Source organism: Pseudopipra pipra, chromosome 5 (genome assembly GCF_036250125.1).
Source record: "Pseudopipra pipra isolate bDixPip1 chromosome 5, bDixPip1.hap1, whole genome shotgun sequence".
In the NCBI taxonomy this organism is placed as follows: domain Eukaryota; kingdom Metazoa; phylum Chordata; class Aves; order Passeriformes; family Pipridae; genus Pseudopipra; species Pseudopipra pipra.
In genome coordinates this window covers 22,319,738-22,345,645 of record NC_087553.1, presented here as the reverse complement: position 1 = coordinate 22,345,645, position 25,908 = coordinate 22,319,738, and the positions used below count along the sequence as shown (strand labels likewise).

Here is a 25,908-nt window from a genome sequence, read left to right as displayed (position 1 = left end):
TTTTGCCTTCAGTAGTTCTCTTTATTCAAGTGGTGTCATGGTTTAGGAATGGTATTCCCCAATTTAGTCTTCCCACTGAAAGACTCCAAACCTCGTGCCACTCTCTCACTTCCCCCTTTCCCTCCCCCCTGCAGCAGGATGGAGAGAAGAACTGGAGGTAGAAAAGATGAAGAACATGGGTTGAGATAAGAACAACTTACTGGAAACAGCAATGAAATAAGAAAACTGAACAATAACAGCAACAATGGTAATGACAGAGTGTACAAGAGAGAGGCAAACGATTCACCCGTGATTGTGCACTATGCAGAAAACCCCCGACAATACCCGACTGCTCCATGCCCTGGAAGGGACCCTTTCCTCCATCCCTGCAAAATGAGGTGAGGTGATATAGAATAACCCCTGGGTCCTACCCATGCCCTCACGTGGCTACTGCAAAAATGAACCCTGTCCTGGCCAGAACCAGGAAAAAGTGCATATTTTCTTACCATAGGAAGTGATGGTTTACTTCATAGGACAAATGAAAGGCTTAGATGGTATCATATCTCCATGTCTTTTATGGGAAATGTCATGTCGTAAGAAGCACATTTCCCCCTGTATAAATGTGAAATTGTGTTGTAAATGAGATCTCTTAATTACTGCTCAGCTTTACTAAGCTTTTTACTATAGTCAGCAACTGCCTTGCTGAAAAGTACCATAATTTTGAAGAAGAAATTTAGGACTGAAGATTTCAAACCAATTTCTTTCTTTCTCATCATTAGGAGAACAGTGGCTTGGCAGTGAGGAAGAAGAGCATTCTGGTCTATAAACAGTATTCAAGTTTTTTTATATTAGTAGATTAGAACAGCATGTTCGTATTTCTCCTCCACCCCCTCACTGGCTCTCTCATGGTTTTGCTTCTAGTTTTTGGACCCCACCTTTCACTTTAGTGCTTCATGTTTATACTAGTCAAGTTTTGGTCCACATTTTGGATCAAACGTGTGTATATGTCTCTAGGAAAGAGGGGTTGCCTCGAGACCAAAAGTTTGCAGTTTCTTACTGGAAAGAAAGAAAGGTTGATTGTAAGATAAGGTTTTGGGGATGTTTTTATTTATATATTCTGGAAAGAGTACTTCAAAATTGAGAAGTGTGTGTGCCTGTAGTGAGGTATGTAATTTCAATGGGAGTGAGGTGGCATGATGACCTGTATAAGATTTGTGAACTACTTGGTGAAATCTTTTAATTGTCTGCTTAGAGTTGCACAGAGCAATGATTTCTCATTGTATCTGGAGTCCAGGGTAAAATCTGAATTTGTATCCTGTATAATTTGAGCAATTTTCTTTAACTCTAGTCTTCCTTTTGACATAGACTATGAGAAGTTTACACACTGTAGCCTGTAATGAATATTCTGAATATTGTCAGTGAAAGTGTGATCTTATTTGAGAGCAATTACTCCCTTGTTGCATCCCCAAATGTATAGTGACTGCTGATTGCGGTATTTGCCCTGTTTACTCTTCAGCTATATTTCCCTGTTTTAGCCACTTGTTTTCCTTAATCGTACCTTTGGATTGTGTGAGCACCTTTAACAAGCATAATTTCTTCATTAAATATTTGCACCATGCTTAGCACAACAAGAAACATGGGTCTTTGATGGAGCCTGGCAACCATAGTCCATAGTGCTGAGCACAGTGCTCCATAATTAAAGCATTACACAGTTGGACAAGACTGGCAGGACTCATTAAAACCACATTTTTATATTAAGGTTACTGAATGTACCTTTAAAGCTTACCCTAGATTCTCTATTAATGAGTGAGAGGGTTTTTTTGTTTGCCATTCATAGCTACGGGGGACTCTAGTCTTCAGATAGCACTGGTAATAATAGCCACAATATCAAAACAAAGAAGGAGATACTAAAAGTAAAGAGGAAAGATGCAAAAACCATTCTGTAGTCCTCTGGGATAATGGTCTTCAGCCAGGTATTCTTGTGTTTTATGCACTTGCTTTTATTTGTCCTGTTGGACAGAAAGCTTTGTCACTGAAGAGATTTGATAATAGCTTGCTCAGTATGATTGCAGTCTCTTGTATTCATGTAATAAACCAAATAATTTTGGACCATTAATGGGTTTAGTCATCCTTGCCATATGCATTTCACCTCTGATTTCACCTTCAACAGCTTAGATGGAGGTAGATAAGGACTTTCTGCTCACTTAGTTCTGTCCCATGGTGATACTATATAGAAATGTCTTCCATTTTTGTGCTTTGATATATTGGAACTCTAGTAAGATACACATGTACTGTACCTGCAGTGTGCATATCTGTAACTGGCTTATGTGAATATTGGTTGATAAAACTTTGTGTACTTTGGACAAACGCTGCAACCAGTAAAGGCCTATATTGTAATCTAAATCAGTGGAAAAAATTGAAAAAATTTCTTTAACTTTCTGACTTTACTGCAGCCTCAGTTTTACAGTAGTAAATGTTGCAGTAATAGAATCTATAAAGGATGGAAGTGAGTTTCAGATCTTAGACAACTAGCTTATTCCAAGAGATGTGCACTTGAGTAGCTGAAGAGAGGGTATGTGGAAGACAGGTAGCATGTTGGAGCAGGAAACTAAGAGATTAAGCTGTTGCTGATCTGTTTTTCTACTTCTGAGGTGGAAAACCTTATCTAAGAGAAGTTTTTCTGGACAGGAATTTATTCTAGATAGAAATACAAATAGTGCTTTTAACTTGCTTCTTCTGTGACTGTGCATCTTCTCACCACATTAAAACGTTGCCTTTGTTTTTTTATCCTTAACCTTGTAATGAAAAAGGTTGTCCTAGTGTTAGTCTTTTATGTCCTCTAAACTGAGTTGGCTTCCCTGCTGTGACTTCAATAACGCATCATTTCATAAGTTCAGAGGATTTGATGTGTTTAGGGTGAATTTGTGACTTGCTGTTAGATGGTTAAAAGGAAAATAGCTATAATGGATTGGATGCAAAGCTGCTTCTCCAGCTTCTTTCCCAGCCCGCCCACTAACATGCAGAAGCATCTGTCTCTCATCTCCTCTTTGCCTCGTGATATGTGTGAGTGCATTTTGACAAACACTTTATGAACAGAGATCTTTGAGAAACCTAGGAGACAAAATAACAGTGGTGAGAAATGCAAGTAGTTCTGTCTTACTAGATAGATAGTTGTGCAATAGAGAGTGATGCTAGGGCAAATAAAAATATTTCTGTAGTAAATGTTACTACAGCAAAGGAACCTGTCTTCTTTAGCTCTACTGAAATACAGCATCTCTTAATTTATAACTGTTACTTATAACTTAAAAAAAATGCAGGGTATTTTGGCCTATATTCTTCATGGAAGTTAGAAAATAATTTTCTTTTTATGAAGTTTCATGAATATATGTTCTGTCTTTTGAGTTATCTGAATGCCTTGTAAAGGAGGATGTTTTCCCGTTGAAGGTTATGACTGTGTTGTGCAAATGGCTTTGTTTTTAAAATGTCATACTTTTTATATTTGCAGGTAGAAATGATGACTGAAATATTTTCCATATCTGGAGGAAAGATCGATGGTAGGCAGAAATTCATAGTAACTTAAGAGTAGTTTTCCAAGTGTGCAGGACACATGTATTGCTTTACTACTTGGAATACATGTGTATGTGATGCTTTCAACTTGGGAGGATAAGAGGTGTGTAAACCACTACTTTTTATTTTTTTATGTGAACTTGCTGCAATGATTTTACTTGTTATTACTCTGCTGGTGTAAGGAGGTTTTTTAGGTAATACATGGAAAAAATGAAATAGCATGTTCTGAAAACACCCCAAATCTTTTGCAACTAATGCTACAATTTATAGCATAGACGAGAAAAACAGTAAGAGAATGGCAGCTGTTTAAAACTAAACACTTTTTTTTTGTTCTTCAGTGAGTGTCCCTCTCCATTAATATGCCCGAAGTATGTTACTACTCTGTATTTTGAATCAACTCACTTGCACTGTTGCCTCTTGAGGTCGAAAAGAGGTGGTCTGTAAATTCAATCACACTTAAAACCAACTAGACAAAAGTAGTTGATGGCAATAAAACTCATCCTTTGTCAGCTGCCTGACAGATCTCTTTATTGTGAGTACTTTGTTAACTTCTTGAGGAGGTTCTCTCTGCACCAGAACACCCCATTCAGTGTGTTTCAATCACTACAGGCAGTAGAGCTTCCAGCCACATAGCTCCAAAAAAAGTGCTCCAAATAGACAGCTTATCTACTCAAAGCCCAAGAATTCCCGTGACTGGCTAGGAGATGTCACTTTCAAATTTAAAGGACTTGATTTACAAATCTGCCCAAACCCCCTGTAACTTAATAAAATGCCTCTCCCTTGCTTCACTGACAGGCTTAGGAGGTTCTTTAGGGCACAGGTGATTACTGATAAGAAGAAACGTTGTCATCCTACTGAAGCCTGAGGAGAACATTTTTTGGACCTCTCTAAAATACTGTAGTAGTGGTTTGGTTTAATTGACTTCATACTTCTATGTTAAAAAAAAAATAGTTGTCTGAAGGTTTGAACACATTAATGTGATTGATTATTTGAGTGGAAGAAATAGGTAGGCTTCCTCATTAATTTAGGATTTTTATTCTTTGCAAATGCACTTTACTGTTGTGTTCCTGTAAGATGTTTTTATTCGTTTATTTTGATACAGTTTTTGCATTCAGTGTTATTTCAAACTGGTCCATTTCTGTTTTTCTGCTTCTACAGTTTTAATACTGAAACTGACTGTTGTCCAGGATCTATTTCCCTTTGTATTGTCCATCCTTCAAAAAGACAGCCTGACAGTAAATTGTGTAGTGTTTTGTTTTCCCCCTAGGGGTAGTTGCAGAGATTAGCAGGACAATGAATAGTAGGGGAAAGCATCTGGAAGGAAAGACTTTCCAGATGGATATCCTGTTGAGATATAATAGGGGACATGCCTGATATTTTTGTTTTGTTTTGTTTTTCAGGAGCATGGGGTGTAAAAATTTTGCTCTGCATTTTTTAGTCTTTTCATTTTTCCTTTTTTTTTCATAATGAGATGTTTGCTAATGCCAGAGGAATCAATCTGATTATCTAGTGTCATGATTCAGACTGTAGAATTCCAACAGCTATTTCTTACTACAGGAACTAAGAGTCCATAAATAATGGTTAAGCTATATCTAATGCTGAGATTTTAATCTTTATTTTTAAGATTTTGAGTCAAAAAAAAGTGAGTGCATTTCATGGTTTGACCCACTGATAGTTTTATCTTGTATTATCAGTTGTGTTTCCTGATTTTTTCCCAGGGTATTCCTGTAGGAAGCCAATTGATCAGTATGGACTAAAAGCACAGATCATTCAGAAAATCCAGTGCACAACTGCCCAACTGACCTTGAGAAAATATTTAAAGAGCACGAATCAAATGAAAAACTAAGGAAACTCAAAAGAAAGGATGGATAGCTATACTTATACTGAGGTTAGTAGTAGCAAATATTGAATGGCACAAATGATACAGTTTTTCAAAGAAGCTTAAGAATATAGTAGCACATTTTATTAGTAACTCTTTGAATAAAGTAGGTCAGTTGGAATAAGAAAAGACTTCACATTTTTCAACAAAACAAAAGGTAACTATATCCAACAGATGTTCAGAGAATGGGAGCCAGCTAAAAGTTTCAAATTAACTTTTATAGCAAGATTAAACTCTATATGCTACTTGGAATTCGTCTTCCCCCCTGCACTTCTAAAATTCCTTTGCTTTTTGGCTGTCCCAAGACTTGCTGTCCCACCTGATGAATTACAATTGAAGGAAGAGCACAGGTGATGTTTCAATAAGAGCTCTTAAAATGTCTTTATTGAGATTTAAACTAACGTGTCCTTTCTCTGGAAATAAGCAAATTTTTTTTCCCTGTAAGGTTAAACCCTTTCTTTTCTAACTGAGCAAATAGCCTGATATTTTTCTGAACAAAGTAAAAATCAATAACTGAACTTGGACATTCTGCTCCCTTGATAACTACAAAGTCTACTGTTACTTTCCTGCAATAGGCAACATTCAGTTGCAACACAGGTCCTTTTCTGGTTATAATAGAAGATCCTTCATAATTTCACATGAGTTTTCAGGGAGATTTTATGATAATTGGTCATTTCATCTATATGGTTGCCTGAGTAATCTTTATAGGGGCATGAGATAAATGGGGGGAGGAGGAGAAAGAAGGAAAGCTACAAGACTGGCTACATCCCAAAGCATCTCAGACTTAAATGTTCTGGTTTTGGGGTAGGCATCTGACTAGAGCCACCCCCAGCTGACATCTGGGGAGTGTGTGATCAGCTTTCGGCTATCCCTTAAATTCACCACTGAAGCACGGATCACAGTCAGCATCAGTTTCAGAAGATCAGTACTAGTAATCCTTCACTCTCAAGAGATTTATTAGTAGGTAAAACTGCACATTTGTGTGAAATTCTCTTTAGATCCACCGATGCCATTAACTGTTTCCTAGCACTGTTAAAAACTTTAAAATGTAGTGGAATGGCAGTGGGCGATACCCTCTAATGGAGATTTTTTTTCCAAAACTGATCTCCTTATGATCTAAATAATTGCACTGTTCATGTTATAAAAATTTGTATTTACTTTCATCTGCACATGAATGAAAAACATTGAGCTGGTTTATGTTTTGTGTTTAAAGCTTCAGAGGGCCAATGAAGGAATAAGTTTGTTTCATAAAGGGAATAACTCCTGGACAAAGCCAAAATTAATATTCATATGTATTTTGTCTTCATACGTTGTCTGCTAGAGCCATTCCACGTATCACTTGTTATGAGAGATGGTTCACTAACTTACAGAATGAGGAATGGAGGGGGGTAGGTTAGTTGCTTCATCCTAATAGCCTAATTTTAAAAGAAGTTTAGATCCTCAGTGGCTGTAAATACTGTATTTTTTCCTTTTTTCCCCTTCTTTTCACCTGATACAAGCTTACCAAATAATTACTTAGTCCAGACTTATGAATTCAAGAACAGACTGCTACATTAGCATGTTTGGCCATGTTTTGCTTTCTCTTGCCAAGAATTGTTTTCTGTCTATTAATTGGAGCTGTCGCTGTCCATGCTGAAGTAATAGTGATTTTTACATGCAGAACCAGAATCCCAATCAGTAATTAGCCACAAGTTCCAAGTTCTACTCCCTAGTGTATTGGTAAAAGTTCATGACTAATGTACTGCCTTCATCTCATGGATTCTATTTCAAGTTGATATTAGAAGTGGAGGATAATTCATGACTGTAGATTCCCTTGCAAGTGGATATTAGACCCAAGTTAATAAGCACCATAGCTTAAAGGAAGGTGGTCTGCTGGGGTGGCAGCTGGTCTGAATATTGAGTGTGTAAATATTCCTTGTGTTCCTGAGTGGGAACTTCTAAAGGATTCTTATAAAATACAAAAGAAAGGATGCATTTAGTTAATTGTGAATTTTTCAACTACTGATAATATAAATTTCATAAGGTTGATACCTGGTGCTGTCAAATTGTAGGCTGAGTAAATTTTATGATCCTGCTTAGATAAGTGAAGTTTTGTCATCTTGGATAAACTATCCATACTCATTTACTCAAAATACCAGGACTGCTGCAGGGGAGAAGCAACAGTTCAGCACATGTATTTATGCCCAGTGGAAACTGGAGGGCAGAGTGAAGTGGTTACTGCCATCTTACACTTAAAATTATATTATTTTAAAATCACGGCCAGATTGCCTTTATGATGATTTCAGGATTGTTAAAACCTGAGATGCCTTTGTCAAGACTGATATCGGTGCATGTCAAGAAAGTGATAGCTAACAGCATCCTTAAACATGCTTGACCACTGACAGTGTTGAAATGTAGATTTGTAAAAGAAATACCAAGATTTTATGGATGTGGTGTGAGTGGTAATGCTCGTATATGTTAAGCACCAGAAGAAACAGCGGGACAAAGCAAAGCAGTTAAAAGTATGGCCTGTATCAATAACAAAAAACCACCATTCCCAGTGGTAAAATTGAGAGATGTGGTTTGGAAGACCAAAATACCTGTGCTTTGATAAAGCCACGGCACAGATGGCTTGTCAGCAGAAGACCCCCAACCTAGATAAAGGAAGGTGGAAAAAGGTTTTGTATGCCATTCCTCTTTTTGTTAAGTCATAAGGAAAACAACATATATTCCAAGTGAGAAAAAAAAAAACAGAGTGGGTAGCAAGTGGCCCAAGATTTTTGGAAATTGAATTTAGCAAGACTTGGAGACTGAGAACAACCTTATCAACCTTAAGTTGATGATGCCTAAGTGGTGTAAAAAAGGCTGTCTGAAAGCTGGCTTGTAAGTGAAGGGGAACTCCAGAGGCATGGTATGGACTTGACAGCTAGAGCCTCTTGTCCTCTTTGTGCAGACTACTTGGGCACAATATCTTGGTGCTTGTGAGAATGCAGGCTTGAGCATGTGAGTGGAATCTATGAGAGAATGAGTGTTAGTGGGTAAACCAAATTTATTTAGACACTTTGTATATAAATACCACCTTCCCTTTCCACGATTTCTTGTATTTTACAGTAATTTTTCTATATAGAATATATGACTTACCATTTCTCAAAATTTCCATCACTATAGTGGTTGTTTCTTACTAGTTTATTAGCTAAAAGATGTTCTGATATTTTCCCAGAAGGCAGCCTGTGCCAATAACAGAAAAAAAATCTTGGAAGCTTAATATTTGGAAAATGAGTGCTACATTTGATAAGACTGGCTTGTTATTTTTCAGACACAGAAACAATCTACTTCTATGGATACTATTATTTTCTTGGAATTTGCTTTGGAAGCTGTTGCTGATTTCATTAGAAAAATAAAAAAAAACTTAATTACTTTCCTTTTAGATAAATTTACATTTTTCTTTGTTTCCTTGTTCTTGATCTTTGTAATCAGTCCAACTGTTTGTGAACTCTTGACCATCCATAGTAAGCAAGCCAGAAAATCTGGCAGACAAGGCCTTGCTCCGTTTTGTAAATTTTCACAGAATCACAGAATATGCTGAGTTGGAAGGGACCCACAAGGATCATTGAATCCAACCCTTAGCCCTGCACAGGACCATCCCCAAGAGTCACACCATGTGCCCGAGAGTATCATCCAAACACTTGAACTCTCTCAGATTTGGTGCTGTGACCACTTCCCTGGGGAGCCTGTTCCAGTGCCCAGCCACCCTCTGGGTAAAGAACCTCTTTCTAGTATCCAAACTAAATCTCCCCTGACACAACTTCAGGCCATTCCCTTGGCTCCTGTCACTGGTCCCCACAGAGAAGATATCAGTGTCTACCCCCCCTCTTCCTCTCACAAGGAAGTTTAGACTGCAATGAGGTCTCCCCTCAATCTCTTCTTCAGACTGAACAGATCAAGTGCCCTCAGCCACTCCTCATACGGCTTCCCCTCAAGGCCCTTCACCATCTTCATTGCCCTCCTTTGGACACTCTCTAACAGCTTTAGATCCTTCTTATATTGTGGTGCCCAAAACTGCACAAAATATTCAAGGTGAGGCCACACCAGTGCAGAGCAGAGCAGGACAATCCCCTCCCTCGACCAGCTGGTGATGCTTTGCCTGATGCCCCCCAGGACAGGGTTGGCCCTCCTGGCTGCCAGGGCTCTGCTGACTCATATTCAACTTGCCATCAACCAGGACCCCCAGGTCCCTTTCCATGGCACTGCTTTCCAGCATCTCATTCTCCAGTCTGTCTGAATGTCCAGGGTTGCCCCATCCCAGGTACGGAATTCGGCACTTCCCCTGTTGAACTTCATATGGTTGGTGATTGCCCAGCCCTCTCATTTGTCGAGGTCTCTCTGCAGGGCCTCCCTGCCTTTGAGGGAGTCAACAGCTCCTCTGAGTTTTGTGTCATCTGCAAACTTGCCTAGAATCCCTTCCAGTCCTGTGTCCAAGTAATTTATGAAGATGTTGAAGAGCACAGAGCCCAAGATGGAGCCCTGTGGAACCCCACTAGTGACAGGTCACTGGTCTGATGTTACCCCGTTCACTATCACCCTCTGTGCTCGACCCGTGAGCCAGCTGCTCACTCACCACACGATGTGTTTATCCAGCTGTGGGTTGGACACTTTGTCCAGAAGAATCCTGGGAGAGACAGTATCAAAAGATTTACTGAAAAAAAAATTACATAAACTGGCTACCCTTGATTAACGAGGTGGGTTCCCATGTCATAAAAGGAAATCATGTTTGATAAGCAGGACTTTCCTCTCATGCAGCCAGAGGCTGTGACTAATGACTGCATTGTCTTTCATGTGTTTTTCAGTACCTCCCAGAATAATCTTCTCCATAACTTTCCCAGGCACTGAAGTGAGACTGACCAGCCTGTAGTTTCTGGGGTCCTCCTTCTTGCCCTTCTTGCAAATCAGGACAACATTCACCAGCTTCCAGTCAGCTGGAAGCTCTCTGGATTCCCAAGACTGCTCAAAAATCATCAAGAGAGGTTTTGCAATGACATCAGCAGCTCTTTGAGGAGTCTAGGATGAATCCTATCAGGCCCCATAGATTTGTAGGGATCCAGCTGGAGCAGCAGATCCCACAGAATTTCATGATTGACTGGGAGTTGATCATTCTCACACTCATGGTCCTCTAGCTAAGGGTACTGAGACTCCCTTGGTCCATCATCCACGCTGAAGACAGAGGCAAGAAAGTGTTAAACACCTCTGACTTGTCTCTGTCCCTGTTTGTGAAGTGACTAACCTCATGCTGTAAGGGGCCAATGATATTTCTATATTGCCTATTGCCATTCATATATTTGAAAAATCTCTTTTTATTGTCCCCCCCATTTCTGGCCAACTTCAACTCCAGCTAAGCTTTGGCTACACACATTTTCTCCCTGCAGTGGCAAGCAGCATCTCTGAATTCTTCTCATGTCACTTGACCTTGCTTCCACTGGGCATCCTTTTTTGCCTTATTTCCAAGAGAAGATCCCTGCTCAGCCAAGCTGGCCTTCTGCCTCGCCTGCTTGACTTCCAACATTTGGGAATTGCCTGCTCCTGTGCCCTTAGGAGGTGATGTTTGAAAAGTGACCAGCACCGAGGGACCCCAGCAGCTGCAAAAACATTTTCCCAGGGGACCTTACTAGTTCCCTTAGCAGCCTGAAGTCTGCTCTCCTCATGTCTAGAGTTGAGGTTTTGCTGGCACTTTTCCTTCTGTCAACAGAGATTTTAAACTCGATCACCTTATGGTTGATGTGGCCAAGAGGCCACTAATCTCCACTTTGCTCATGAGATCCACTCTGTTGACAGCAGATCAAGGAGGGCTGTCTTCCTCATTTGGCTCCCTTAGGACTTGTTCCATAAAATTTCATCCAGGTTTTTTAGGAATCTTCTGGCCTGGGTTATACCAGCTGTGTGATGCTCTCAGTTAATTTCTGGCAAGTTAAAGTCCTCCATAAGGACAGGGGCAGTTGGCTTAGAAGTGTCCCTTAATTCAGTTCCTCAAAGAATAATTCAACAGCGTCATTGTCCTGACTGGGAGGTCTGTAGTAGACTTCTGCAATGACATCCTCATTATTTGTTTGTCCCTTGATTCTCACCCAGAGGCTCTCAGCTGAGCCATTGCCAACTTTATGTCACTCAACATTTTTATGTAATCTTTGGGCTTTTTGTACTGCCAGTCACTGTCATATGTAAACATTCTTGAGGGTGACACATCTGTGTAATAAGTCCTTGAGAATCTTTCTGGAATTTTGTGCCTTGATCCTTCCTTGTTTGGGGGAAGGGTTTTTGTTGGGATTTTTTTGATTCTTGGGTGTGTAATTGTACATGTACGGTCCTTTTTTTGGGCATCTTGGAAAGTGTTCTAAATGTTGTGGCTCCTAAAGATGTGGAATACAGGCAAAATCAGTGCAGTCTCCTTTGGATGTCAAGTACAGAGCTAATTACCATGAACATATGTTTTATTTCCGACTGTTCTTATCTGCAGTGGATTTTTTTAAATTTCCAGTGGCTGGGGGGAATTCTTCTTTTTTTTTTTTTTTTTGGGTAGACCCTGACAACCTCAAGGATAATGAAACAGTCACTGGTGGAACTGTGTTTGCCCAACTGACAGTCCTGCTGGGACCTGATGGCAGCAGCAGAGATGGGTTTGGGGGACTCTGTGAGACAATCCCTTGCATCTGGGCTGTGAAGTGATAGTAGGCAAGTCTTTTGCAGGCAGGAAGGCTGCTGTGTTCTGCCAAGCTGGAATAGAGATTTTGAGGAAATTGCTTCAATTCACTGACCTAATTGCAGTTAATTACAATAATTTTACCTGGAAGTGACTGATGCAGGGATCAATGTGATGTGGTCATATTCTCACCTGGGAGAAAAAGCTGTTTCCTAGTAGGTTGGAGGATGTCTAAAAGGTTTCTGACTGCATGTGTGTTTGGCTGCTATATTCTCTAGAAATTCCTACCCTTTCAGAACATGAGACCCTCTGCTCTAGACAGTAAGGTTTTTTTGCTAAATCTCTTTACACTTTACAGTAGTTCCAGCATGTACTTTCTCAGAGTTTTCTCAGTTTATTTCTTCAGAAATGTAGACAGAAATGGTGGAGAAATACATGTATAGCAATTGTTATTTACTTTAGGCATTGCAAGAAAGGGCTCTGGTTGAGCCATGGGGCTAAATGCAGCTCCAGAATCTCTGTTCCCTCACATTTCATGTTATGTGACAATTACCCACCCCCAAGTTGCAGGAGAAAATGTGTGCTTCTCAGATTTGTAGAGCAACTTGGATTCTCTCCACATTTCCACACAAGGGATACAGCTTCAGAGATAATGTGGGTCCGTGTTATGGACCTCTGAGATCCCAGGTCTCTGGCTGACAGTCTGAGGCAGAATTGTACTCTCCTGGTAAAAATTGCTGTTGAAAAAACAAAGCAGTGTCAATCTAAGGGAGAGGAGAAATCATTTAAGTGAAAGAGGGTAATCAGTGTTGAAATTTCTTGGATATTTTTCTCTGCTTTGTGGTTTTTTTTTTTCTTAATATATACTGAAATTTATACAAAACAGAGAGTAAAACTGGAAATCTCCTTTGCCCTGGAGTGTTTATGTTGAGTTTAGCATGGAGAAGTTCTCATCTTCTTTTTGGAATACTTTGATGCCACTAAAAGAAAATTAATGAATCAACAACTATACTTATTAAGGAATCCAGTAGCAATAGAGGTACTGCATCTTAACTGTTCAACTGTCAAGTTGCTCAAAGATGTTTCACACAGAAAACATGCAAGACAATAAAATTAAAAACAAAGCACTTCAAGAAATGTTAGAATTAAGGTTGCCTCTGTGGTTGCTAGTTAAACCTGTTGTGCAGGCATTTTCTGTAGGAGATAGTAAGCAGATTTACATTACAATATTGACTTGACAGCTTGGAATTTTAATGGAACATACTGTTCTAAAGAATGTTTTGACACAGAATCAATTTCTATGGTACTTCTTGGTCTGAAACGTAATTTTCTATTTTACAGGCTGCAATGTTTCATTTGGGATACTCGGGTGGCTGTGACCCTAATCCATGTCTTTTCTTAAAACATCTTGAGACATGGCATGTTGATTGACCTCATTGGTTAGACTGCATGTTATGTGATGCCAGGTGGTCATACAAACACTTGTTGCTCAGTGATTCATGACAGGAAATGTATAAATCTCAGCCAGTAGTGGTGAAATTATACAAGCGACCTCCTTATGCCAGATTTAAAATTGCAAAGCATGATGTAGCAGTGTGAACAAAATCAGTCTGCAGGGAAACAGCTAGCATAGAAAACTCCTCAGATTTAGGGTTTTGGCAGAGACATAAACGAGCGGAAACAGGACCTTGTGTTAAAGGCTGTGTATTACTTTCCAACCTGAGTCACCACGTGTGCTCTCTATAATTAGGTAAGGAAGTCTTTATTGCTGTCTTTTGCAAAAAATGTTACTGTATTTATCACGCTTTCTCCTCTTTATTACTATTTTAAAAGCTGTTTGAATACAGAATTCGAGTAGTGGCTGGCCCGGACTGATCACTCCAGACCCAAGCCTCTTCATGGGTCTGGCATCTTAGGAGAGTTTCTCTTTCTGCTAATTATACTGAGCTATTTAAATAAACTGTAACAGTGTGCAGTATACATTAGTAACACTGGGAAAGAGCTAAGTACCCATCATGGTGATTCCTACATCAAAAATTTTTTCTTCTGTAAGAGATATATAACCCTTGTTCACAACTAGATTAAAATGATTTTTCTTTGGTACTAGTGATGATAGGGTGAATGGGAAGAGAAGTAATGGAAGTGGTAAAGTAGCAAGGTAGCTGTTTCAGAAGGGCTGAAGTTTGTGATCATCTTGGTCTACAGGGCTGCACTTGAAAGCTGAGCTGTTTTGCAGTATTAAATGCACTATAACATTTTGAATTGTCCTGGAGGAGACATAGTTAGGAGAGAAAAAATTGATTCCACTTGCTCCCTGTGTTCATGCATTACAAAAGTTGGAATGTAAATGCTTTTAAGTCCCACCTTCAAAATTCATTTTTCCATGTAAAGTATTTGCTTGACTTTCTTTTCGAGAAGTCTGGGATGATGTCTATTACTCTAGAGATATTTTTGAAGATTTTGTTTGTAGTTAGAGACTGTAAAACTTTGGTGCACAGTTGGAAAAAATGGGCCCAGTACATCTACAACAACTGAAGTTCGCGGCGTCTGCATACCAGGGATTTCTGTCAGCCATGCCAGTATCTGAAATGCAGGATAGCAAAAAGTGAACTTTGCCAGCATTTGTACTTTTCCCATTCATAAGAGTCAGTAGGCTTCACACCATCTTTTTTTCCTGGGCAGTCTTAACTGGAGTTATTTGCAGCACTTTACAGTGTTTCTTGTAATAAGAGAAAACACAAAATGTTTTAGCTGTACTTCCTGGAGTAGGCAGAAATGCTGCTTTCATCTCCAGCAGACTGTTAAGGAATTAGTGTCATCATTCTTGCCAGTTTGCCCATTTTCTGGTGGGTGATAACTGTGTTTCGTGAATAATGAACACTATAAGTTGTGGAGTTTTTTTACTGCCCCTAGCTCTCCCAGTGGACAGCTGCCAACTTAATCTATCCTTAAAGTCAGCTAAGAGAATATGTAAGCTTTAAAATGAGCCTCTATGTAAGTACTGTAAAAAAAGCTGTTTCCCTTAAAACAAAAAGTACAAAAGCCCATAGAATTGTAAAAAAATTGTGCTAGTGATAAACTTATTTTAGAGGATGACAAAATTGTTATTGTCTGAAACCCAAATACTGCCACACTGACAATATGAAAGTTAATCTGACTTGACTGAGTTTCATTATCTATCCACCTTCAGAGAGGAGCAAAAAGCAAGAAATGGATTTTTGAGATATCTAAAAAAAGGTCTTATCTTATTAATTGGCCCTGTATTAATAAATTTGTAACAGATAAGTAAGTCAACCTCATCATTGTCAGGAGTGATGCTGATTCTTCTGTTCCTTTATGGCTTCCTGAATATAAACACAGAAATGCTGCTCTTAAAAAAGGGAGAAAGAAACTATATACCACAGTTTTGTATTGTGTTTGAATATACTAACCATGATCCACATTTCTACTGTCTTTCCCAACAGCTGAGTTTCATAGTTTGAGGGGCATATGCACCTCTGTCCCCTTTCTTGTCTCAAAAATTCAGTCCAATGTCTTTACCGTAGGTGGAATTTCAAAATCCCAAGTCCTGGCTCTAGTGCCTCTGACCAACCACTGGGTTGAGCTAAGTTCTCATACTTTGATTATTGTTTTTCAGAAATACATGACCAGTGCTGTATATAATGTACTCTTATACAGTTTTAAGTGTAGAAGAACAGAACAGTAGAAGGCAAAAAGTATTTTTAGAGTAGTGAGTTGTCTGCAAGCTTATTTATTGTTCCTAAGCATCATGTCTAGATAGATACAACTTTATCTACTAAGCTGTATGTATTTTACTGTCAATCTGGTGAGACTCCTGGAAGAGCTTCCCCAAAACTATCTGGTCTTTCCTTCCTCCTGCAAAACCATTTTAAAATCACTGTAGAAATGTTGAGTGTCTTGTACTCCCAGGTCCCTAGATGTCCAGTAGCAAATATATTACTCCCTTAATGTTCATCATGGATTAGTCAAATAACTTGGATTGGAAGAACCTCAGAACTCATCTAGTCCCCCTCTTGCTCATGGTGCAGCTTACATTAAGCCAGTCAGAAAAACAGCTTTTTTTGCTAATTAACTGTTAAGTCAAGACTGTATTAGACTTTAGGAACATTTTTAACAGCAAAATCCCTGTAAACTTTCAAAACACATCTTAAAAATGTTTCAGTCTTCCTCAGTTGTATTTTATGAGCCTCGTTCTCTTATCTTTCTTAATTTTATCTCCTTTCAAGCAGTGCTTTCTTGAGTGTTCTGTTTCTGTGATGGATTGTTCTGTTTCAGCAATGGAAAGACATCCTTTTGCCTAATGACTTTTATTAAGTTGCAGGCAGCTGAAACCATGGCTTCCTTTCTCTGCCGATGTTGATAAACAGGGTGGCGGGGCGAGAGCCTCATTGTGGGAAATGAAACAGAGAAGGGAGACAGGAGATACTGAATTCCTGTAACATCTCTTTGCATTGCAGTTTGTTAGGTGCCTTTTCAAAATGTATTTGGGAGAATTGCACTCAACAGTGTTTGCTGGCAGAGTGCATAACGAGCCTGTAAGATTAGAGACTCAGACTTTCAGTACCACAGGTTGAAGAAGGTAACTTCAGCAGTGAGGGAAGGGGAAGTGCTGGCAGCTCTATAAGAAGGTGGATTTTTTCATATGTTGGGAAGTGAGAGTTATCTATAATTTTTTAAAGTGTCTGTGAGGAAGTTGGCCTGATCTCTTAATGCACTTATTTTTTTTTCAGCTCTGCTGCCTCTTTTATAAGCACTAAAACTTGGTTGTGCTTTGGAGGAAACCAAGTAGGATGTTTTAGTATTTCAGTTACTAGACAAAGCCAGTTTTCATTGACAAGAAACTGCTTCCACAGAAGCTTAAAAGTAAAAATAAGGAACTTGGTAGATCATATGTGCCACTGAAGTGATGTTTGTCAGTAAAATAGTTTTAAGATTTTCAGAATTTGATCAGCTAAGGTGAAGGGAAAAGCATTAACTGTGTATATGTAGCATTCTATGAAGCTTTATTCTATGAAGCAAACAGAACAGAAATAATTGCTAGTCTTGGAGCAATATATGACACCTAAAGGGAGGATTTAAGTGGTACTGGTACTGTACGATTCATAACAGTGGCAAAAGATGGGAAACTAAGGCAGTAATTCTGGGAAGCTTCCTGATATATATGGATTCTTAAAGTAGTGTTCCATCTGTTTAAACAAAAAAAGAAAAAATGGGGTTTTTCCTCTTTTGGGCATGCTATGCAACCTCCCTTCTCTCTGGGGCCAGGAGACATGAAATATTGATACAGTGGGAAATACTTCTGTAGCATCTTTGACAGAGTACCGTGGGGTAGGTCCTTTCATTCCTTTTATGTATGATGTGGGTTCTGAAGTTTTATTCTTCAGCCAGCCAAGCTGAGTTCCCTTAGGAAGTGAAAACTTCATCAAGTACTGGTGACCATTCAGTTGAATACTCTAATTCAGGAGATAAAAAGGGGAGCTGAAGCTCTGTGAAAATTGTAGGCCTGTATCTGATTCTGCAAAGGCAAAGCCAGGCTGCTTCAAAAAGCAAAAATCATCCCTCACACCTCTTTTTTGTTGTCTCAGGCCGCCTTTCAAGCTTCTGGGAGTGACAGTCTTACAGCAGGGCTTTGAGTATCTTTGCACCCTTATGATGTATATAGATATGTATGTAAATGGAAATTTAAGATTTGCAGAAGGCAATAAATCTTGTGTCCATTTGCCTTGCAGTTTCTTATCCACAGTTGGTGAGTGGGAGAGTGTATTTGTTACTGGCAGAGCCTGTCAAATCTATAATACACAATTGTTTTAAAGAAAGTGATATTGTAATCCAACTTTCTAGAATGTTTCCCAGTACTAAAAGTTTTAAAAGAAATGCACTTAGCTTATACTGGAGATTTTGCCAAGATTGGTTTCCCTGTCTGGGAGTTGGCACAGTTATAGCTGTTATTAGATATTCATTATATTGATGGTGCAATACGCTGTTCTTTCAGTCACTGAAACTATTTATCCTGATCTCTTTATGTGCAAAATTTTGATCTGCCTGTCTTAGGAGTACATAATGTAACCTTTTTATTCAGATCAAAGACAAGTTTCTGGATCTTTTCTTTTTAGATATTTTTGTATATATGTATTTATTATTATTTTTCTATTCATTGTCAAATTAATTTTGGGAATGTGCAGTGATCCTTGTTTTTCAGGATGAGCTGTTATTCTTCCCTCCTACCTCACACCTCCAGTATGTATGACTTGTGAGTAAGCTTCCATTTCTGCCCTCTCTTCTTTGGAGCTGGCAACCTTATCTTTGCTTCGTCCTGTGCATATGTATGTAGCTGCAGTGTGCATGTGCTGCAGAAGCTGTTTGCCATAACTTCTGTCATGGGAAATTATTTACACAGATGGTTTTATAATACAATGAATTGTCTCAGAAAACAGAATATCCTATATTTTATACCTATCAAATATGATTGTCTGCCGATGATCAGACACTCACATATTGCAATTCTTTTTCGTTAGTGTGAAGATTTTGGGTTTATTCCCTGCTGCAGGAGAGCATCAGAGTATCTGCAGTGATAAAACTTAACTCTCCCTTGTACAGACAGAAATGGTTAGGAATTATTTTAGTATGCCATTTTACTATGCCATAGGCGTCAAAAGCAAAGGGGTATTTGATCTTCTGATCTGTGACAGCTTTGTTACATCTTGGTGAGTTTTATTATTTAGTCATATGAGTAGACATAGTAGTCAGCCTACCTTCCATACATGGAATATCTGTGTTTAAACTCAGGAGATACGCTTGCTTCTCTCACTAATTGCTTAAGCACTGGATAGTGACTGCCTGAACCCTAACTGCTTTCTTCAGGGGAGATGCTGTGGCAGTAATGACAACTAAGTCACCAAGTGCAGTCAGTGATCCAGATATGACCCTTAGTGCTTAGACTAATGCTATCTGAACTAGAGTAGTGCTCAGACTAATGTTGTCCTAAGTTCTTGCTTAAACATCTTCACTGAAGATAGAGGCCCTAGACAGTAGACTTATTTCCAGTGACTTTCAGTAGGAATTTAATTCCCGATTTATGTCTGTGCATTTGAAAATTCCCCCTCTTCAGGTTTAAAAGTGCAGTGTTTCATGGATGAAGTTTTTTTAAACTACTAAATTTAATTGAAAAACAGGAAAAATCACTAAAATAGAAGTTCTTTAAGATAAGGAAAGAGGATAATTAAGAATTACATAAGCAACTGTCAATCTGGTAGTTGGAAATAAAGTACATTTGAAAGATATTCCTTGTCCTTTGTATTACCATAGAGGAAGAAAAAATCAAAGTTGTTGGAAGGCAAATTTAAATCCACTTTCTTGCTCTCTGCTCCAATACTGGGCATTGTATATGAGTCTTGAAGCCATAATTATATTTGAGAGAAATACAGGGTTCATTTGTCATCTAGATGCCATATTGTGAAGCTTGAATTCTCTCTGGGAGAAAAAAAGATACAACTGAAGATGCCACTGTGACACTATGCCTTTAATTATGTGCATATGCTCACAAGCTTACATACATATATAAATAGATAAAACTGAACTCTGTACATGCTTTCCAGTCTTTCACATCCAAACCAACATGTGAGAACATAATTTGTGTCTTCTGACTGCGTATGGAAATTGCTGGGCAGAGCCTTAAGAGAATCTGAAACCCGTATAAGTAATTGCATGAGTGAAAATATGCAAAGCTAAGGCAGATAAAAGCTACAGTTAGGAGGTGTGATCACAGCTTCCATGAATAAACAAAACCTAGATTTAGCAAGAGTAGGAACGAGCAGAGTGTAGTCCGTGGGTTTCAGCAATGATGGCACTGACTAGTCCAGGGTGCCTGATACTTGTGCACTTGGCCACTAAAACCTGAATGTACATGTACCCAGTGCACATCAGTCACTTTCTACAAGCATGTTGCATGTGTCCACAGGACAGTTAAGCACTGTTGCAGCTCTCATGGAGATTTTTTGGTGCTTTTTTTTTTTCTTCTGGAGCTACAAGTCTTGTTGGTATATTCTAGCTAAGCACAGTCCTGGATGCCACTTGTATGAGCAGGTGGCCCACCTAGTGGATGAGCGAAACGCTGTGGATTTTAACTACCTGGAGTTTGATACTGTCTCCCACAGCATTCTCCTGGAGAAGCTGCCATCCCATGGCTTGGACAGGTGCGCTCTTTGCTGGGTTAAAAACTAGATGACCAGGTCTCGAGAGTGGTGGTGAATGGTACCACATCCAGTTGGTGGCTGGTCACTAGTGGGATGTGAATTTTGCTCCCATTCCAGGATTTCCAATTCCATGTCCTAGAGCAGAGAGCAATAATGGATAGGTAATCCTTGAGCCGAGGCTTCTATAAAAATTTCGTGTGTGAAGTCAAGGATTACATACATGGAGACACTGGAAAACTGAGCTGTATTATTAAACGTCAATTTGAAAGAAGTTAGTTTAACTTGATTAAATCTATTCTGTGGGATACTTTCTTTGGCCCGTTGAATTGCGTCAAAACAAGCAGAGATTTCATGATTCTAAGTGTGTTCACACAGCCTCTAGTTAATATACTTAAATTCCACATGTGTAGTTAACATGGATTAATTTTTCTGAATGTCCCCAGGTAGGCAAACCAGTCTCACTGACTCTCATCTCACTGACTTCTCACACTGATTCTTTAATGCCTGGCCAACATGTAGTGAGAAGAATTAGTGTTTCTTCTGTACTCTGTACCAAGGCTTGTCCATAGAAGTTAACCAAGTGAAAATGAGTTGCTCTTTATCTTCTTACAGCTGTCAATTTTGTCTTTGATGTGGTGCTCAGCTGAGAATACCAAATTTGCTCCCATGCTTACTGACCTTTCCTCATCAGTTTACCAGGATAAAAATGGGAGGTGAAAGGCTAGATGGAAGATGCAAAGTAAAAATAACTCCAAAGTAAATGTACCTATCAGGTACCTATCTTCTTAATGAACTTCATTTAAATGCAGACATGTGCTTTAAAAAATAAACATGAGTATGAGAGAATCTTTGAAACAGAAAGAGAAACAAGATCATGTTCATATATTTATGGAAGTACGAATTGCAGCCCACTCAATACTTGATTGCTCTGGGACTGAAGACATCCCATATGGAAAAAGAGGAGGAAAACCAGCCCAGACTATTTTTTGGAAATGCTTCATTTGTGGTTTTTTATTAAATTACGTTTCTTTTATTCCCAGGATAGGCTTTTTCTTCTGCAGTAATTCTAAACTTCATGCTTCATTCTATACTTCGTCAAGGCATCTTTGCAGTTGTGTTCCTAATCTGGCAGTTGGTCTTATTTTTAAATAAAAAAATATAGAATATTATTTCTCTTCATACAGTGAGGTCAAAATAGAAAGTTAGAATCAGAATTGCATGAAATTATAGAATGTGCACCCATTTATACAAAGTTTTCTAAAATAACAGTGATGAGATCTTGAAAGTCAGAACTGTGCAGCAATGAATGTTGATTGTGTAGAATTGACAAGAGAACCATGAACAGTGGCAGTAACATGTAATTGAAACTGTCCTTACTGGGCTTCATCTGTAATGTCTTTTCAATAGTGTAAAATTTCCCCACTTTTTTTCAGTTCCTTTTTGTCTTTTCCCCATTCATTTGACTGTGTTTCTGTACCCTAGAGGTTTTATCAGGAATAGAACTTAATGTGGCATACAATGTGTTGATGTTTGTTTCTTCTATTTGCACGTGATAATCACCAACTATCTCAGCAAAGATCTGGGAATAGTTTCTTAGTTGCAGCTGCAGAGGAAGTAAAAAAATAAACGTATTTGCGTGTGTCCTATGTAAACAGCCTTCTTTAAAAAATCCATTTCTCAGCATCTGTTATAACATAAGAGAATTATCTTAAAAGGAGTTTTCTCAAGTATGGAAAATTTTTCCTACTGCGACTTCTTTACAGCTATGCTTTGTGTCATTTAAAATGTGCTCTTTTAGCCAGTGCTTGCTATATTAATTGTGAAAGGGAAAACTTTATCAATGACCGCCATAACAAGCAGTGCTGTTAGATAAATGTACCTGAGCAAGTTCCCAGTGCTGCAGATTTGGAGCAGAATGATTTACAGACTTGCTGTGGTTGCAGCATTGGGCATGCTTTAGTGTTCATCTTGGTTAGATTAGTGATGGAAATATAATTATCTTGTTTCTTTAAGAAAATACATGTTGATTATACAGTGGTTTGCTGTGGCAGATACTGTTCTTTGGGCTATTTCACGGTGTGAATTCTAGGCTAGGTTAGTAGAGGGTGCTACAGCAAGGCAACTGGATGCATTGATAAAAGTCCTATCCTCTATATACCACTAATTGAACTTGGAGTCTCTGTGATTTGCATTCTTTAAAGGACTGCATTCCCTTTATCCTGCTGATGTAGTATTGGAATTGCTTTGCTGTGGAGTTTATTTCATCACAGGTAGATGTTGATATCTGGCTTTATTGAAGAATTTGAAACATCCTTTGGAAGGTTAGAACTACTCTTGAAAGTGTAATAGAATACATCAACTCTTAGGTCTTTTAAGTATATAGTTGAATCAGAAACAGTAATATATATAGTAATACATACAATATATAGTATGAAACCATGGTGATCTCAAGTCAGCTTGTGGAAACTGTAATAAGGAGTTTCTCTGAACCTTTTTGTTGAGGCAAGGGCTCTCTAACAAAATCCCATATAAGTAGTGCCATGCTATGTGCCGATCACCTTATTTTTAGACTCAGCTCTTCTGAAAATAGAACAGGAAGGAGGGGGTGAACAAAAAAAAAAAGGTAATAGCACAGGTTGCTTCTCAGCTCCCCGATTATAAGCAGTTTGTGGACAGGTGGTCACTGTGTTCTCTGTAACACAGGAAACTTACCAGTCAAAAGCAATTGTGACTATATGTGTTGTCACTTTTTCCTCTCAGTTCCACTTCTAAATAGATTTAGATTACTGCAGTCACAGACTATTTTGGCTCATTAGGGCCACAGTAAATGCTGAAGTTTACTACCTGTCTTTTAACTGCAATTTTAACAAATTATAGCACATTTTGAGACCTGCTGATGATAACAGTCAGAAATCCCAGCCAAAAATCTGTGCACTGTCCCTCTACAACCATGTCGTAAAAACCGTTCTTGCCTGGAAGAGTTCATGACCTAATAAAAAGGAAAGTTGAACAGAGGATTAGGGGAAAGGTAGCATTATCTCATTATGTAGATGGGAAGTGGAAACAACTGTGGTATGACCAAATTGTATAGGTCTTGACCCAGAGTTATAGATAGAACTTATCTCTTGACTTACAGCCCATGGCTTTTTTCTAGAAAACTATCGTTGTTTTTAATCTTAATCTGTCAGTTAAGGACGTTGACAAGGAGTTTCTGTGCCACTGAAAATTGCACTGAAGTATAATTGTAAACACTATGGAAGATCAAACCAGAGGAGGAAGTGCTATTTTACAGCTCTTTTATTTGAATTCATTGCTTGATCATCATAGAAATTTCTATACTTCGGTGCCCAAAGCTGTGCTTGTTAAATCACCTGGTCAAGCAAGCATTTCCTATAATCATCATTGTCCTCTCTAAGTACCAGGTCAAACAGTAGCACTTTAAACCTTTTAATGTTATATTTGAAGAAAGACAAGATGAATTTCATGAGTAATCCCTCCTGATTGATTACACATTTCTGACTGTTTTAAAGCCATGTACTAACTTGTCTGTATAAATACTTCCCATTAGAAATGGCTTTAAAAGTTCTGAATTATGTTTGTTGCCATAGCAATACTCAGTTAAAGATTCATAGAATGTTTTTTTATTTTCTTCCCACCATAGGGGAATTCACAAAGGAGATTCTAAATCTATCTCAAATACAGGGGATTCAGCAGGGCTGTGTGCTTGGGAGATTGTGGGGAGAAAGGAAATGGAAAAAAACAGTCCAGAGTTTAAATCAATGTCTGGAGCACTGACAGGATCTACAGTGATGGGAATGCTTATGGCTTTTGGTTGTATCCTGTATTTGTGTTTCAAGGGACCTTGTCTTAAAGCTAAAACTGATACGGAAAAGAAGTGCCTATAGAAGAAATCAGTGTTCTTTGTCTGTTCTTGTTTTCCCACCTAAACTATGATGTACATTTGTATTTCTTCCTTTGAACTGCAAGAACTTGAAACGGTGCCATTCTTCTGTGCTTTGTGAATGTAGACTGGGGGAAAACTAGGCTCTGAAATTGTCATTCATTCCTAATATCTCATCAGCTGTCCTCAGAAATCTGTTTTGAGTAGTCCCTTGTCAATATTTAAATTTTTGTTGGAGCATCAGCAATTGCAACCTTATTAAACAACTGAAATCCCACATAATGCTAAATTTTGAATAGCTCTGATTAAGTTTAATCTGAGTTCTCTTCCCAGTTTCAAGACTAGTAGAAGGCCTTGGAAAAGTTTGTCTTGAGTGTGTTCACACTCTTTTGCTGACTTGACTTGGCTGATCATAGAACACTGAACAAAAAAAGTCTTGATTAACTCTGTGTGATACTTCATATTTTGTTATTTAATAATTAATTTAACAAGTGTGGTAATTTACAATGACATCTCAGTGTTTTTATTTCTTCTATGGAGGGTTCCACCTCTTGGAATCTAAAAGAGCTTGTTTGAATTTCATGTGGTCTCAAGAGCAGCTGTTGTTTCTACATGTCCAAAGAGCTGTAGGAGTGCAAGTTCAATATTTTGTCTGTATCAATTGATTACAGAAGTGTAAAATAGTGTAATATGTATGTTTTCTTTTTTTTCTTTTTAATTGAAAGACATAAAGTTTAAACAAATACTGCTGTAAACCGCACTTGCTTTGCTCCTGTTCCAGCACTGTATCTATTTTCTTTTTTTTAATTGGAAAAAGAAACACAAGTTCCTATTGTGCTAGAAAATTCTATTTAAGATTTTGCAATGTTTTGTTTATTTAAAGGGTAACGGGAGTTGGGGAAAATATTAAATGCTACACTTCGTGGAAGTTCCCCAGCTGCTATCAGAATCCAGTGCAAACTGAGAAATTAGATCAGTCCTTGCAGCACACTCATGTAATTTTTAAAATCAGAAGGTTGCTAAAAAAAACATAGAATTTTTAAATAGATTCTTCTTATTTACATCTGGGTTTTTGAGCTGTTATGGTTCAATTCTTCAAGCTCTTAAAGCTCTTGTGATTTGGAAGAAGAAAAACAAATACCAGGCAACTTGTAGTAACTGCAAGAGCTGCAACACTGAGATAACAAAATATTCAGAATGCAGTTCCTCTTCACTTAGATCATAGTTCTGCAAATACATAAACCATGCATTCACTTTAGTAAAGCAAGCAATCTTGTAGAGAGTGGTCAACTCTTGATGATGACTAAGCATTTGTAAATGTGTTGCTAGGATCAAAGCTGTAGCTATCTACCATTGGTTTCAAGGGCTTGTGGGTGTTTCTTTAAGATACTGACAATTTAATATACTCTGAACTGATAGAAGACTTATTGTAACATAGGAAATGTGGAAAGTCTGATATTTGGGTTGTTTCCAGGAGAACTGTTAAACAATAATCTCATTAAAGAGTGTGCGAATCTAGAGCAAGAAATGTGAAGGATAAATGTTGCAAAGTGCAGAGAAGTCCAGAAAATGACTGAGAAAGCAATACTTTTTCCCCAATGAGTTCTAGAAAAAGGGCCAGCTGTGCCCTAGATTGCATCAGAAAAAGCATCGCCAGCCCATGAGGGATGTGATTTTCCCGTTCTGCTCTGCACTGGTG

General features: G+C 38.5%; 1 protein-coding gene across 7 annotated transcripts in view; it reads left to right on the top strand.

Moving 5' to 3' along the window:
* LARGE1 (LARGE xylosyl- and glucuronyltransferase 1) overlaps positions 1-25,908 on the top strand; it is a 293,661-nt gene that overhangs the window by 13,085 nt on the left and 254,668 nt on the right. For 2 of the 7 annotated variants that reach the window (XM_064654907.1, XM_064654908.1), the window contains exons 3-5: positions 135-377; positions 3,485-3,533; positions 5,265-5,434. The exons of 3 other annotated variants lie outside the window; for them this stretch is intronic. In XM_064654907.1, the coding sequence (XP_064510977.1) occupies positions 5,411-5,434 (24 nt within the window). In that variant the 5' untranslated portion in view covers positions 135-377; positions 3,485-3,533; positions 5,265-5,410. The remainder of the gene's footprint in view (positions 1-134; positions 378-3,484; positions 3,534-5,264; positions 5,435-25,908) is intronic. 2 more of the 7 variants (XM_064654904.1, XM_064654905.1) reach the window with 1 other exon arrangement.